This window comes from Python bivittatus, unplaced genomic scaffold, assembly GCF_059951505.1.
Source record: "Python bivittatus isolate LINGU-HERP-01145 unplaced genomic scaffold, Pbiv_v1 ctg000090_np1212, whole genome shotgun sequence".
Taxonomy (NCBI): Eukaryota; Metazoa; Chordata; class Lepidosauria; order Squamata; family Pythonidae; genus Python; species Python bivittatus.
The window spans coordinates 3,875,499-3,892,075 of NW_028277046.1; the positions used below are offsets into that span (position 1 = coordinate 3,875,499).

The 16,577-nt window shown below is 51.2% G+C and overlaps 1 protein-coding gene across 7 annotated transcripts in view; it reads right to left on the bottom strand.

Annotated features, from left to right (window-relative positions):
• Nucleotides 1–16,577, bottom strand: part of RERE (arginine-glutamic acid dipeptide repeats) — a 208,151-nt gene that overhangs the window by 26,638 nt on the left and 164,936 nt on the right. For all 7 annotated transcript variants that reach the window (XM_088136769.1, XM_088136773.1, XM_088136771.1 and 4 more), the window contains one exon: nucleotides 13,847–13,927. In XM_088136769.1, the coding sequence (XP_087992895.1) occupies nucleotides 13,847–13,927 (81 nt within the window). The remainder of the gene's footprint in view (nucleotides 1–13,846; nucleotides 13,928–16,577) is intronic.

Sequence of the window (16,577 nt, forward strand, 5' to 3'; positions counted from 1 at the left end):
GGGGTGGATTTCATCTGCTGAGTTCCAGAAGATACAGGGCTACTTGGCTGTGGAGTCCACACCAGAGACTAGAAAACTAAAAGCTCACAGGTTGGTGGACATTTCATATATTTTTTTAATGAACTCCCCTACATCTTTCACTCCAGTTCCACTCTTCCATTCCGCTTGCTATGACCTGGTGTGGGTCGGGCTGCGCTGCCTGAAAAATTATTTAATTTAGCTAATGCTAAAGGTTCATGCCCAATAAGCAAAAATAGACTGATTTCAGCTCGAACAACTACAATGCATTTATTCTTCAAGTCCAATACTGCATAGTTTTTATTTTCTGATGTAAGTGGTGCCAAAAACATGCCTTTTTACCAAAGCAAGATGACTTAGCAAGCTAACGGAAGGATCAGCCAACAATCTGCTGAAGGTTTTTAAGGAAAAAAACCCACCTCATGCTGAAGGAATATTTTTAGGGATCTTCTGTACCTGCACATTTTAAAATGATTGCCTAGTATCAGAAAAAAGAGTGTGCCATCCTCTGACCATACTCCCATGATAAGAGGAAGTCCAAACTGAGTAACCATAAGCAGTGAGTGCAAGAGAACAGCACCCCAATGTGCTGCTTGAGAACATCCCAAATTCTAGGGACAATAAATAATTTTTAAACGACGCACATCGAAGAGCAGCCATGTCTCCCCAACAACAGCACACTTCAGTTTGGACATATTCAGCACGCACCAGGAACTACAGAATAAAGAGGATTGTTTGAAACAAAGAAATGAACTGAGAGGACGCAATGCAATTTTTTATGGCAGTTCTCACTCCTCCTCCATCTCCTTGCCTGTCTTGCTTGCGCGGGGAAGGCCGAAGAGATACAGACCTCAGGATACCACCCGCCACCGAAAAACAGCAATCTTCTAAAACCGCAACTACCCACTGCTGTTCTGTGTCCTCTCCAGATGTTCATACTTGGTTGTACAATGCAATGGCTATTGCTGAGGGGATAGAATTGGAGGAGGAAATGCTATATATGCCATCTCGAGCTTCTGGAGGGAAGGCTAGGCATGAATCGACGTGCAGTCTCCTTGCTCTCCCTTTAGGACGGTTTTAGCTAGAACTGAATCTTTTCAGATTTTCAAGGGAGCCTTTCGGTTCGGCAATTACCACTGAAAGGAGAGCTGTAAACACTACCCTTCAAATCCTTCCACTGCTCCCAAGTTCATTTTTATTCCTGCTCTGAAGAATTAGCCTGTGAGTAGCTCTAGTTAAAAGCTTCACAGATGAAAGACAAACCAGATCAGATTTCTTCTCCAAAGACGACATCCTCCTCTTGTCTAAACAGCGCATAAATCCAGAGACGCAGATGAGAGTGTTAACACTCTGTTCCTCTTTTGATCACAGTGTTGTTTCTTCTCTGTTTTTTTCCTTTCCTTTTTTTTTTTTTTTAATAAACTTGAAAAGCCTTGCAACCCAAGAATTCACTTCTAAACAGGGCAAGAAATATTGGACACATCAAATGGCACCGGATAATAGCAGGCCCTCGGACTGCCAGATCAATAAGCTCCTTAACCACATGTCAGAAGCAACGCGGGCTCTTCTTCCAATGGAAGAAGATGAAAAATCCAACGCTGTAGCTTGCAAAGTTATTACGTCCTTGGTCAGGACAGCGCCCTGGAAGAGAAGCTAATGAACACACTCGGAGCGGTTTATTTGTGCCCATTTCTCATCTTTGGGGCCTGGGAAATGGTGGAGGCCAGCCGTAGAAATGAACCACCCCAACGTCAGCCCTCCTGTGAAGCGGCTGCTTGTGTTTTCGAAGGACAGCCATCACGGCGCTTGGGTGGTGCTAGTCTACAAGCAGTGAAAGGGACGGCTGCCCAGGAGACACGGCCTTGGTGCCCCATTCCATGTCAAAGAAATCAGGGTTCTTGAGAAAAGCTAACCATCTTCCAGACATGCCTTGCGCTGGCTAACGGGGTGGGACGGGGAAAAGCAAAGGAAGCCCCACGCTCTAAGGAAGCGAGGAGGAGGAAGGCTCCACCACGGATCTGCCAAATCAATGCCAGTGGGCCCACCACCCAAACCATCTGTCCACCTAAGGGGGAGGGAGAAGCCCTCCCCACCTTGCTTGGTGAATCGACCCCATGGGAGGCCACTGCCAAAGATCACGCGAGCTGCTGTTTGTCGCAACACAGAATGTCCCTTCCTGACCACAACCCAGAGACTAGCTTGGTGTAGCTCAGAAGCTCCCAGGTGTTTTCCAAGGAGGGCCCAAGCTGGCAAATTTGCGACCCCTTTGATGACTGGCACTGAATCTCTAGGCCACCAACTGAATCTTTAAGCTGCCGATGGGGTGAACGGTAATCCAAAGATAGGGACTGGCAACTATGGATGGAGCACTGCTCTGTGCAACCAGAATCTCTATGGAAATGTGAATTTCCCTGGAAAAGCGCACATGTGTCACCGTTAGACTCAAGGAAAGAGGGAAAACCTATAGCTAGGATACACAAGCTGAGACAGGGTGAGGAAGATTCTCAACCAGGTACCTTCCGGACAGAAGTAAAACTCCCCCTTCCAGCCACAGCCAGGTCTTTGCCAACCTGCCTCCAGCAAATATCCTGGGACTACACTACCCAGAATTCCCAGTCCATGGTCCCACACTAGGCACCTGGGAGTTTTTATAAACAGTAGCCCTGGATCAACTGGAGAGTACCAGGTAGGCCTTCCATTATATGCCTAAATTACAGGGTCATCGACAAAACACTAGCAGAGTTACAAAGAATCCTACAGTTAATTGAACAACTACGGGATACACAATGCATTGGGTATATTTAAGGTTTACTAGAAAAGCAAGCATAAATATTCCATCTCATTTATTCCTCCACAGGTCCACTGCCTTTTTTCATTTGAGGTAAAACCAGTCAGAACAGGGATGAATGTTTGTTACGTCCATGTCTGGTACTAAGATACAGAGGTTGAGAACAGCATCGTGCATGTGGGCAGGACATTTAACAAACCATGTTTTACGGGATCAGCCAGGAAACAGAAGCACACTGAAATCACTTGGCTGCTTCCACATTTGGTTCCACAAAGAAACTAATCAATTTTTACTGATAATTAAAGAGTTCCCTTTTCCAGCGGAGAGCTTCGGCAAGACTCCAATGGGTAGATCATCCAAGTTTGGAAGCCCCTGCAAGATTCTTCCTTTGCAGTGAAAGAGGAGAGGACAAGCAAAGTTAAGCTTGCCAGCGACAAAACTCAAGGAAGCACAGAAAGGGGGGGGGATTTCCAGGGCCTCCCATCCCTCCCTGATGGCCCAGGGCCCAGAAATTTCAACAGAGGGGGAAAAGCCACCCCAAATCACTTTTGCAATAATCCTTTTCGATGAGCAACCCAATCATCTTTGCATCAGAGGATGGAGCAGGACGTTCGGAAGAAACAAGACAGTATCAGAAGAGATTGGTGCAGTTTCCAGCTTCGCGTGGCATTGAATGTTCCTGATGAAATGGGCAGGGCCAGAGCACAGTCTTTGGACAGGAGAAGCAGAAAATCTAAAGCACGTCTCTTTTCTCATTGACAGAAACTCAGCGGGAAGTTCTATACAAGCCCACTAAGGTCTTCCTTCCTATCGAACAAATCAACCCAGAGTTCTCACTTGAGGCACCGATAACGAGGCTCGAATGATTCTACTTTGGACTCACGATGTGAAGACCCAGCTTTCTGGAGAAGGCTCTGATGCTGGGAAAGGTGGAAGAAAAGAGAAGAGGGCCACCCGCAGAAAGGTGGAGGGACTCAGTTACAGTGCAGATGGGGGCACCACTGGAAGACCTGAAGGACCAGGCTGGGACAGATCCTCCCGTAGAAGGTATATCTATATGGCCACTAGGAGTCCAAAACAACTTGATGGCACATAATCAATCAATCAATCAATCAATCAATCAATCAATCAATCAATCTCTATAACTTCTCTAAGAATGGGAGAAGTAGGATTTTATTTTTTTGCTACTCTAAACTAAAAAAAAAAAACCTCCTGGGTTTTGCATAAACCAAGAAGGAAGAACCAATCTCTCCCCAACTTTGTTAAGATTTTAGCCTTGTCTGTTCAGTTGCCAAGTCAGTTGCTGGGAACGGGCATACGATGTGCAAGTGCCAACCACCTGGTAATGCCGCTGCTGCTAATGATGATGATGATAATGCAAGGCAGTCTTTCAAAATGCCCCCATGTTCTGAAAGGTGCCAGGAAGTCTGGACCCCACCCCACATCCAACCTGGTTTTTACTACATTCTGCATTGTTCAACACCATCTTGGCTCTTCCGTGAAGCACAAGTCTAGGCCAGACCACCATCATGGCTCTACATTCAACTTTTCATTGAGTGAACAATCCAAGATCCATTAGGAGCTGGTTGGCTCTATGTACAGATCATGCCCAAGGGGAAGTTTCAGGCAGGTGAAGAGGGAAAAGACTGGGGAGAGACACGGTGCCTTTTCCCCCCTTCTGCAGCTCTCCTATCTGATTTCTTCCAACTGGTCAGGAGGCATATGCATTTCAAACCGGATGTTTTTGTAAAAGCAGAGAGGCCGTTCGGATTTCCTCATTTGAGCTGAAGCTCAACGTCTATTGCTGCAAGACTTCCCTTCTTGGTTTAAATGGGTCAAAGAGGCTGGAAGAGCACAGGAGAATTTCTTAAACGAGCCGGGAGGAAGATCTTCCGGAAGCTGGCAGAAAGGGAGCTGAGGTTCTCCAAGTGGGAGAGAGGGGCAAAAAAGCATTTGGGGCAAATGTCAAGAGAGCACAATCTGGAGGGTGCATGTCTTTAAATGTTCAGTTCTCAGGACCTTTCCATGTGACTTTGTCTGCTGAAGATACACACACACACAGACACACACACAGACACACACACGTTGGTCTTTTGGAGCATCCCTAAATGTCATTCTCTAAGTATCACAGGGGATTCCAGTCTTAGAAAGCCTGATCAGGACTTATTAGCTCAACCTTCCCCAACTAAAGAAGAGAGTATTGGAGGGCGGGGGCTCTAATCTATTTGTTTAAACATTAAATTAGGCCTATAGTTTGCATTTTAGAGTCAACGTTATTTCCACTTTGAAATGCGTTGCTCAAAGTGGCTTGCCAACGCCTCGACGACGCTAATTTAGTCGGCGTGTTTATTTGTTAGCCTGTAACATTAAAAATAAAGCCATCACCAAACAACAGGAATAACAGTATATAAATATCCTGCTCTTTGGCTTCGGGCATGGAAAAAAAGCTCGTACCAATAAGGAAAGGTTAACTTGGCCCTTAACAGAGAGGAGGAGGAGGAGGAGGAGGAGGAGGAGGAGGAGAAACGTTGAAGACTTGACAACAGTTCCAATCTTCTTGAACTCACAGAATACAAGGTTGGCTGTAAAAATGGGAAAAAAAGAAGAGGAGGGGGGATTTTCCACCAACCAGAAGATGGAAATAATGAAGAAGAAAAAAAAAGAAGGAACTGGAATAATCTCTCTAAAGCAAATTCAGAAAGGACTCGGCCAGCAAAACCATGGAAGACATCTTAAGAGGAGTGCTAAGTGTGTACACAAGGAAAGGAGGTACTGGGGGTGACCCAAACCCTGCCCAAGGCTGGGAAAGAAAAGGTGGGGTGCACGGAGAAAGCGAGGCGCCCCTTCCCTTTCTGCCGCAGCGTCTTTCTCTCTCCCCCCAAACGCGCGCCAGAAGCGGCTGGCTCGGAGTCAGGATCAGAGGCAATCTCTTAATGGCTCCCTCGTGCTTGCAATAATATTTTACTTCCAACACACAGTAAACCTGCGGAACGAAAGCAAACACTGGGGGCTTCGACCCTCCTAAGCTAACTAGAGAGCAGAGCCGGCGCAAATACCCGGGCTGATTTACGGCTTACGGGAAAGAGAGCGGAGGAAGGAAAGCGGTTTTATCTTTGGAGACGGGGGCTGCAGCAAGGAGAAGGTGCCTTCTTGATGTCGGCATGCGTGGGGAAGCCCCCCCAGGGGCCACGGGGCTCCATCTTCATAGGGACGAGGAGCACTTTCATCCCCTTTGGCCTAGAAGGTAGGGTCCCCCAACCTTGGGGGGCCGGGGAAATGGAGAGCGTTGTGGGCACTCTCACAAAATGGCTCCAGGGGAGGTGTGGCCATGCCCAGAATACCCAGCTACCAAAAGGCCAAGGAAAGATTGCCACAGCCAGCCACTCTTTTAATTTCTGCACATGCCTGTAGGTCTGTAGGATGTTGTTATAAATACAGGTGATCGCTTGAGGCTAGTCCCCTGCTTTGCAACATGCTGATTTTTCAATTAAAAAAATAAATAAATAAAATAGGAGGGGTGGGGACCTTGATGGCACCAGGAAATATGTATGTGTCTGTGGGGGGGGGCACTCTTAGCCCCTGAGTACGACATTGGGCACCCGGGCCATAAAATGCTGGCTAAACTGAGCTTGTGCTCACCTTTGAGATGAACTGCCGCAAAGGACCCTGGGAACTGTAGTCCTCTCTAAGCAATCAGAGTTCTCAACTCGAGCGCCTCGTCAAACCACGTGGTGGGGCAGGGGAAGGAAGAGAGAACCGCAAGCCAGTTTGAAAGGCCCGTCTTTACTGCAAACCGAGTGCTTTTGGGAAGGACCCAGACCACAACGATAAAAGGGGTGGGGGGGGCGGGTAGATTCTGCAGAGAGTCCTCGTATTTCTACAGCATTTTGGGAGGCGGCTTATGGCTCTTCCTGGAAACTTACAGGGGCAGAGTGGGTGCAATTCATTCCTATTTTGGTGTTAATGCTTCATGTTCAGATATACTTAATTAGCTGAAACCTGACTGAGCTCTCTTTGAGGTGGTGGAGCACAGTCCTCTCGGTAATGGGATTATGTTCTGCTTGCAGAGAGGGCAGACGGGGGTGGGGGTGGGGGTGGAGAGGGGCTTCCTGGGCAAAGATGATTTTCATGGAAGTGGCCGAACAGCTAAGAGGTCCAGAATGTGGCAAGCTGAATCTCAGGTTCAGCCACCAGCTCCTCACCACTGAAACCTAAACCGAGATCAACCAGGATAGACTTCCCCAAACTGGTCAGGAACCCCCATTCTAACCACCTTTTACTCATGGCTGTTGGGCTTCTCTGCACATTTCCTGGACGTTTTAGAATGGTAGCAAAAGGCTAACACAAACCATTACAGCTACTGAATGAAAAGGAGACAAATTTAACCTCCCGCCCAATCGATAGGTTACTGAATTTTGCAGGCTGCTTCAAGGGGCAGATAAGGAACCAACCTTTCTTCACCTAGATTGTCAGCAACGTACCAGAGATGCTATGACCTTCCTCCACAAACCACTCATCCTTTGCATCTCCGTTCTGACCAGGATCTTCCAGCCCAGGGTTGGTGAAGCAAATTAGAGACCGCTTAAAATGGGGTGGGACAGACCCCAATTTGTCTCCGAGTGCCCTGCAGAGGGTTCCTCTGACTCCGGGCAGAGAGACCAGCTCCCCGTCCCTGGCAGGGGTCTGAGCAGGCAGGATGCAGGCAGGGGTTGTGGAGGGAGCCAAATCTGCTCACCTGGTCGCCACAGCGACGAGGTGTCAAGCGCTGGCGAGAGAGTGGGTGGGTGGAGGGCAGTCAAACCCTTTGCAGGCTAGCAATTGGGGTGAGCTGATTGACAGACGGGTTTAATCTTGCAGGTGGTAGTTTAGGCCAAGAGAAGCAAACGAAAAGTGTGTGGGGTGGTGGCATTTCAAGGGGTAATCGATTCTGATGGGTTTAGACTAGGACGAAGCTGGCAGTAGAGGTAGCTCTTGGCTCTCCTATCGCCCTCCGTAAATACCAGCTCCCCCCCGCATCCAGGAGCAGGCCAACGAGGGGCGCCCTCCTTGAATCTGGGCACCTCTCATAATCCTTTGCAACAGACGATGCGGCAGAAGGTACTCTGCCAGGCCCAAAACTGGAAGAGGGAGAAGAAAACGCAAACGCCGCCGCATCCACTGCCTAGACCGAAGAGCCGCCTGCGATTTCACAAAATCAACCTCCCTGCTACTGTAATATCCACAGAGAGGAAGCGCTGGCAGGAACAGGGCGGGCTGGAACGAAAAGAAACCGTGCTTGTTTATGTTGGCAGCCGCTTCCAAGCCTAATGGAAAATTTCAGCTTCGGGTGCATCAGGAACACAGAGGCAGAGCGAGAGCACGCAAGTTATGAAAGGCTGGGGGGGGGGCGGGGGGGCCTTTCCGCCTCAGCAGCTAAAGGATGCTTACATGGCAGGTCCGGGAACTCTGTGAGAGGCCAGGAGCTGTAGAAATAAGGGCTTTCTTCATTAGGGTAAGACACCTTTGGAACAACCTTGGGCTAAAAGCGGGTGCGGGGTGGGGGGAACAAAGGGTTGGGGAAATTCTAGTCTGGGGCAAGGAGGGTGTCTGCTAACTCCAGCTCGCTGGTCGACGTAGTGCTCCCATGGGGCTGCAGCAGGATCATGGGACAGATAGTACAGTGACCCCATGCAACCCCCAGGCCACGTGCAGCGGCAGGGGGAGGCGAGAGCTGTGCTTTTGGACACGGGCGAACAGCGGATTACGAAACACCAGATTACACATTCATCAGCCAAGAGGCCGGCCGTTTCACCGGGCCCAAGTCTACAAAGCAAGATCTTCCTGTCGGGAGCCTCCAGCTACAGAAACTCAAATGCGTCCCCAACCTGGCCTGCTGTGCCCCACAACCTGCCCTGACAGCCCCCGGTGAAGGTGCCAGCTCCCCCCCCGCCCCGCCAAAGCAACCATTACAACTTAGGCAATGCCTTTCCAGCTCTCTTAATGATCAGCAACAGCTCCCCCCTCCCCAGTTCTCCCCAAGCCACGCCTTGGTTTCCACTGGAACGGATTCTGATGGCAGGGGAGGCAAGCCACAGTCTCTGGGGGTGGGGTGAGCCGGCTGAAAGTGCAAATGGCCCCCCGGCCAAGAACCCAAAGGTAACAAGCAAGCCCGGAGGACGCAAGAAACAAACCCTCCCTGCAGGTCGAAAGCTAAGAGAGCAACGTTCGAGCCTCTCTCGTTCTGCAACGCGCTTTTTTGTCCTGGGGGGCTGCCTGGAATCTGCCACGGGAAAATCATGGCGAAGATGGGAATCCTGCCTTTTGCTCAAGGCTAGGTTTGGGGTAGAAGCCTTTTGCCTGAGATATTTCAGCCTAACAGCCTCTCCCGCTGATGGCAAGCTAAAATCCCAAACTTACAGAGGCCCCCAAGGGTTATCCCCCCCCCAACTCAAGAACTAGTTGATTTTTAAGACATAATTCTGAGTGCAGAGAAGGCAGAGATGCGTGTTTCACTCACCAACAGTTACGGGCTTAGCAAAAGCGTCAGTCTGATCTTTATTACAAAACATATTATGTAAACCTGCAGTAGGCCCTAAGAAGTAGTAATTGAGCAGATTAGGTTGGCTGGGGGGTTTTTTTTGGTTTTCAGTCAGTTACTCCAACGTAAACACAAACCTCTGGGAAGAAAGAACAAAGCTGGCTTCTAGAACAGCCAGCATAATCGGAAGAAAGCGATCGTTTTAATAACGGAAGCAAAAAGGGAAAGAGAAACTTGGTTATCGGAAAAGAAGGGGAGATGGGGAGAAGGGAGGGGGTAAACCTACCGGGAGTGGAAAGATGCTGATCCACTCAAGAGCGTATAAACCCAGCCAAGAAGGGCAGGATGGTGGGATCGCAAGTGTATAAATAAAATAAAGCTTATCTCCATGCAATTAAAGAGGAGCATATGACTGACCAAGGTACACGCGGGCAAGCTGATTAGGAACATCTGCGGCCTGATTTCTACAAAGTGAATTAAACCCAGTTTCAAACACGGGCCTCTTCTGCTCCGCACTAGGCCCAGCTCAGCCCTCTGGAAGGGTCTCCTTTCAATCCCCGAGTCCAGCATTTTGATTTCAACGGGCCTCATGGGGACCGGCTTCGGTTTCTGAGAAATGGCTAATAAAAACCTGAACAGGAGGGTGGTTTTTTTTTTTTTTTTTTTTGGGTACAGCTATATAAAGCCTGCCCACCAGGAACTCACCCGCAGTTACACAAAACGGCCTTGAAATACGCGAGGAGGGCAGGAGGTTCTCATTTCTGTCAGATGTGCCTATTCACAGAAGTTTGATTTACAAAGCAAACATTCTTCCTTCTTCTATCTCTTGCTGCAGGCTCCTTTAGAAGTTAAAAATAGTCTCTTATATACAGAGAGAGAGAGAGAGAGATGGAAAAGAAGAGAGCCAGCAATGCATTTTGGGCTTAGAAACCACAGAATAGTCTGGGGAAATAGGTTAGCAAAATACCTGGGAAGGAATTAAGCAACGACACAGTCGAAGAAGCCTTTTTCTCCTACCCCAGGGTTGTACGCACGGCTGCTGGCCGGCTTTCTTGAGATGAGTAAAAGTGTTTCATCGGAAACAGCAAGAGGAAAGATCAGTCAGGCTGGCTTTGTCGCTCCTTAAAAGCCCGGCCAGTCGAGTAAGCCGGCCGGATGGGGCGTATTTTAGATAAATCTACAGGTCTGGACCAAATCTCTGCACAGGAGGGTCTCAAGTGCATTTCACGCGGCTTTAGAGACAAGAAAGGCAGTTCCAAGGAGCTGGGGCTGAAAGGCACGAGCCTCGGTTCATCTATGCAGCCTAAGCCCTAAAGCGAGCTGGTTTTGATTCAGCACAACGTGCCAAGCCTGGACCCGCGCTTTGGATCCTGGGACTGCTACCGGCCTAGCCCGAGGCGCAACCGCGCTTGCCAAGACCCGCCGAAACCAGGCCGCCCAAATCACAGAGACTTACTCCAGACCGGATTTATAACCCTAGCAAGGCATATTTTGGACGCAACGTTTCCTCGTGCCGTTTTTTCCGGTCACGCAACTGAAGCAATCGATTAACTGTGGGGATTTCCATCAATTACACCCCTGTAAGTTTGTCATGGACTGGAACGGGCTCCCATCCGGTCCCTTGCTGGTAGAGGGGCCAACACGTGTGGTAGAAAAAAGCATCTCCTGAGCATGGAAAGGGAGGGGACATTTCTTCTAAGGTAGTGTCTGACCTTTGGAGCAAGTTTAAAACAGAAATAAAAAGGATAGGATCCTCTAGTTGAACAACATAAATGTGAGGCTCCCCCTGGGTGAAAATAGACAATGAACTTGTTGTTGTGACATCTAGGAATCTTTTCCACCGCTGGGAATTAAATGCCATGCACTTTGCTCCTTCCAGGTCCTGACTAAGTCACTTCAAAGAACCAGTTCTGCTCTATTACCTCCAGCACTTCCGGCGCTCTTGGGGGCCCAAGTTCAAAGTCAAGGGTTGGACTAAACGTTTAAAAAGAGACTGCCTCTGAGGGAGTGCAGAGGGCTCTTCCATTCATCCCCTTCCTCCAGCGTTGGAGTCGAGCTCAAGCTCACTGATCCTGGGTTAGAGTCTAGTGGTTCAAAATGGGCAACAACCCGCATCTTGTTTTTAGGAATGAAGTCCCAAATGGTTCCTCGCAATATCCAACCCGACTATAAGGCCCCTGTCCTAACACATTCGACCTGGCATTTCTTTGAGGGTGCCCACGAAGTGACAAGAGTGACATCTCTGCCTGGATGGAAATCCCAGCAGTCAAAGGCTGTTTCGGCCTTTCTCTGGCAAGTACAGGCCGGGTCACGCCAAATCCCACTTGACATGATACTGACCATCTTCCCCCTCTCAATATCAAGCAGAGGAGGAAGGAAAGAAAGAAAATATTTTCGGCAGAAGGAGAAAGCGAGAGGCCAGCAGACAAGCCCTCTCACACCATGGTCTAATCTGTGTTACCTTCTTGCAATAAAAACCCAAACCTGTTGTTTTTAAACCCTGAAACATAATCCCCACCATGACACAGTACAGGCAGTCCCCAGTTTAGGAACGAGTTCCGTTCCCAAGGTCTGTCCTTAAGTCGAATTTGTACGTAAGCCGGAAAAGTATTATTGTATAGTACTGCATAAGGAGTAATGTGTAATTAACTTGAACCATTGTGCATTTAACCCGAATAATTGGGTATTTAACTCAAATTTTGCTACAACAGGCTCCGTTCTTAACTATGGGTCGTCTGCAACCCAGGTGTTCTTAACCTGGGGACTACCTGTAGCTTGTGCTTCTTAGCCTCTGCCAAGCTGAGAAAGCAAGAAGCGGGATGCAGAGGTTCCATCATCCAGGAAAGTCAGGGGTTACTCACCACTACAGCCCGAGGGGCCTGCACACATATCAAATCAGCAGCATCTCATCTCCTTGGCCCTTAAAAAGTTTTGGCCTCGAGGGCTTAAAAAAAGGCAGATCTCTGAATACAGAATCCCAAATTTGCATTTTACCAAGCTCTGTTTTTCAGTCTGTTTTTAAAAGAGGGAGGAATGCAGTCTGTAATCTGGACAAGCTCAAAGTCCCACAAGTCCAGTGTCCTTCCCCATTATCCAACTGGTCATTGCAATATAGATCGGTATATATCTGCGTCTGCCGGTGCACCAACCCGCCCCCCCAGCTTTCGCGAAGAGAAAACAGGGCTGACGTATGACAGCTGTTTCCCAGCACAGAGTGAAAAACTGTCAAAATAATTTGAAATTACGCCGCTCGTTTCAAAGGCACGTAAAACAGAAAAGATCTGCTCACAGTATACTTCTAAAGGTTACAGGGAGAAAGCGGCTTCGGATAAAGGCCAATGCTGTTTGTTTAGTAAGTGTGTCTCTTTCTTTCTTTCCTTTGTATGCAGTGTTCACTTCTGCAAAGCTGTTTTTCTCCACAGGACCTTCGTCCAAAGAGAAAGGTCATTAAAATGCAAAGCGTTCTCGTCCTCTCATGAGTTTGCCCTTTATAACCATTTGTCGGTCAGACCAGCGACCACGACAAAAAAGGAACAACTTTGTAGGAAGTGTTTCGTCCCAACGGACTGGCGGATCCATGTGACGCTGCAATTAATTCTTCTCAATGACAGATCCTCGTGTCATAACACAGGGGCTCAACAGATGCCCTTTGTATCGCGGAGAAAAAACCTCCAGCTCCAAGTTACTGCATTAAATGAAAAGCATGACTCACGAGCACAAGGACTTCCTGCCTCCGTTCAGACAAACCAACCCATAAGTTTGTCTTGTGGGAAACTGTCACCAAGCTGGGCTTAAGAATTAGCCAGAATGCCACTTCCCAGAGCCCTGGAAATGAATGCCTCTGTTGCCGACGGCTTGGCGGCTCTTCGCTACACAACACGAGAGGAGGAAAACCTATTTTTCATGCCGCTCTGGCCTACAGCAAGTAGCATCGCCACAGGAATCCAGAGGCTTCTAGATGATCAGTGCTAGACAGAGGCCGATCCTAATCGCCCAGGGCTCTCCCGGGGTCCCCCCAGCAGCCCGGGCCGGCACCTCCAAGCATGACAGCAAAACCTTTGGAAAAAAGGCTTTGCGCAGGCCAAAGAGAAGCGATCCTAACATCAGCCAACCAAACCACGCCTTGCCACTCACCAAATCAAGGAGAATGAAAGAACCAGCCCTGATTTAGGGGAGGGAACATCCATCCAACACAGACCTCGGTTCCCCGAGGTGCAACCAGAATCGCTTTCAACACTGCTGTCCTTTAAATTACCCCTCCTTCCTCCCGGGTCCGCCAAACACTTCATTACTGCTCCACGTCTGCTTCCAACACAGGGGAAATCATGCTTGGGTCAACCCCAGAAGTTTGGGGAAACCCTTCTCTGAACCACCAGCAGATCTGAAACTCCAGTTTCACGGACGATCCCAAAAAGCGAGACAGAAGGGCCATCGAGGGTTAAAAGACTCCGTCAGAGCAAATGGAGGAATGCAGAACGGCATTGGGGGGGGGAGCGAGTTACATCAAGTCCAGGGATACTCACGGTCTCCTTATTGGGGAGCAACTCTTTTCGGATCCTGAAGAAGTTCTTGCCGTACTGTCTGAGTCCTTTAATGAACCGCTTCTGCGTTAAAAACAAAAATAGCATGTCAGTGGGCCTGGGGTGGGGGGGCACGCGGGATCTTTTCACTCCCACAGTCGAGAAGTTGGAGGCTCAAGAGCTGCAGAAAAATACATGAATATACCTTCTCCCCTCCCCTCATCCACACGCTAATTTCCAGGTTGGGGCCCTGAGGTTATTTTTAAAAGTGCCGTTTAGAAAACAAACAAGATGCCATCAAGAGGATGTTTCGTTTGCTGTAAAGAAGCAAAGCTGCTGATTCCTTTTGGTTTAAAATTTAAAAAGTAGCTGTCCGAACCGATTGCTTGCCGGGAAGAAGAACCACACGGGTTTGTTTTCCTGCATTTCCCCTCCAAAGAGAGAGAGAGAGAGAGAGAGAGAAGACGGCCGTCCGCGTTTCGCTGCAGGATCCAGAGCTCCTGAAGTCTTCCACGACTTTTGCAAATAATCCAGCTTGGCGATCCTATCAAAACACGCCCCCCCCGCCTTTTCCTTTCTCTCTTTGACGTTACTCGCAGATCCAAAACCTCTCCTAAAGCCCTCGCCGGGTGGGGTGGGGGGTGCAAAAGTGGAGCTGGGGGGTGGGCAGCCCCGTTTCCAACCCAGAGGGGGAGGGGGATCCTGGAAGGGGCTTCTCCCCCCCTCCGAGAGTTGCAAAAAGGGAGTGCGTGCGGCCCCCTCCCCCCAAAAACCTGGGAAGGAGAAGCCCAAAGCGGAGCGCTCCCCCCTTATGCTGCCCTTTCCAAAAAGGAAAGGAAAGGAAGGGAAGGGAAGGGAAGGGAAGGGGGGATTCCCGACCTGCGAAGCTGCGAGTCGAGGGGCACAGCCCGGCTCCGGCCGCCCGAGGCTGCGGGTCAGAGGCGGCGCCCCGCGCGGAGCGGGCCTTGGGGTGCTGGAGGGGCAGGCCGGCCCGGGGGATCCTGCTCGCCACCGGGGAGGCTGGCACTACAAAGGGGGAGGGCGGCAGGAGGGAGGGCAGGAGGGAGGGAGGGCAGGAGGGAGGCGGGCAGGCGGGCGGGCGGGGAAGGAGCGGCGGCGGCGGCGGCGGCGGCGGCAGCAGCAGCAGCGGCAGAGCATGTGATCTCGGGGCCGCCGGCGCGCTGCAAAAGGCGGTCTGGATCGCGGCGGGGAAGGCGGACTCCCGCCCTGGCGGACGGCAGCCTGCGCGGCGGCGAAGCGGCAAGGCGGGGCCCTGGCCGGGGAGGCGGGAGGGTCGCCGGGCCCGCGCGACGCTCGGCCCCCCATGGGAAAGGGGCGGGGGCTGCTGCGCTCGGGCCACGCGCCCGCCTGCTCTCCCCGGAGCTGCGAGCCGAAGCCGAGCCAGCAGCCCGGCCGGGGCTCACTTTGGGGGGGGGTCTGCGCAGCCCACCCCGGCCGGGCGACGGACGCCCCGCCCAGCATGACCCGCCAGGAGGCTCAGGGGGCGCAGGAAGGCAAAATATGGGGGGGGGTTAACCTCATAGCAAACTGGAGCCCCCACTGGATAACAGGGCTTCCAGTCTGCCATGACATCAGCCCCCCCATCTTTTACAGCTCAGGTGATACCCTTGTTCTCCGCTTCCCTGCCCCCCCTTTCTGGAAGCAGCTTGGCCCGACGACCCCAAAGGAGGGTCCGGGGGGCTGCATCTCTGGAGCAGTAAATCCGGGCTCAGATTCCTCTGCCCCAGCTGGAGGGAGGCGGCGGTGGAGAAAGGACGATGCCCCGCCACAGAGGGAAGCAGGCCCGCCACGGCGCAGTAAGGGCCACCGAAATCCACCTTGCGACTGCAAGCCCTCCACCCTGCCCAGCTAACGTCCGCCCCGTCGATCCCAACGGCTCCGTTCTAAGGATTCGGGATGCGGTCCGTGCCACACGCCTGCAAGACTCAAAAGCCGCCTGCAAAGGCCAGACGGGTCCTGTTTTTGTCAAATCAGCACGCGGGTAAAGATCAGCTCCCCGATGCCCGCCGGCGGTAGACCTCCTCCATCCTCAGCCTCAACGAGCGGATCGTCTTGAACTGGCACTCGGAAGCCCTCGCTGCAGAGCCGGAGTCCAGAAGCCCACGCCAAGAGGCACGCTTGGTTCCCCCGGGCCCTGAGGTAGCCCTGCTGGGCCTGCCCGTTGCCTTGGGTCCACTGACCAGCATGCCCTTGCCAGTCAGGGCTTGTGGGCTTCTGGAGGGCAGGCGGGGAGGGGGGCTGCCCTTCTCCGCAGGAAGCCGGGTTAGGTTTTCCCAAGGAATCCTGGGCTCACCGCTTTGGAAACCGGGGGTCCTGCCTCTACCAGCACAGCTCGCCGACCCCCTCGCGACGGCTGCTTCCCAAGCCCTAAATGGAGATTTCCGTGCCTGCCCGGGAAGAGAAAGGGAGCCCTGTGCAAAGCCCACGGTTCATCTTGCTTGCCCGACAGTTCCCTTGCTGCCCGGATGCCAGGGCAGAGCCTGGCCTCAAAGCCACCCTGTTAAGGAGAGCGGGTCGGTCTTCCTGGGCCTGTGGATGGGTCACAGGTCACTAAAGCCGACAGCCGGCGCCTGAAATGACAAGGGGGTCAAAGCGGCCCAAAACAGGTGCCGTCCTCCGATGGACCCCCGAGGAGGCAGACTTGCTTACGGCGGTCCCACGCCTTTATAAACAGCCCAACGTCCTCCCTGTCTAGGTGACGCTTCCGGGAATT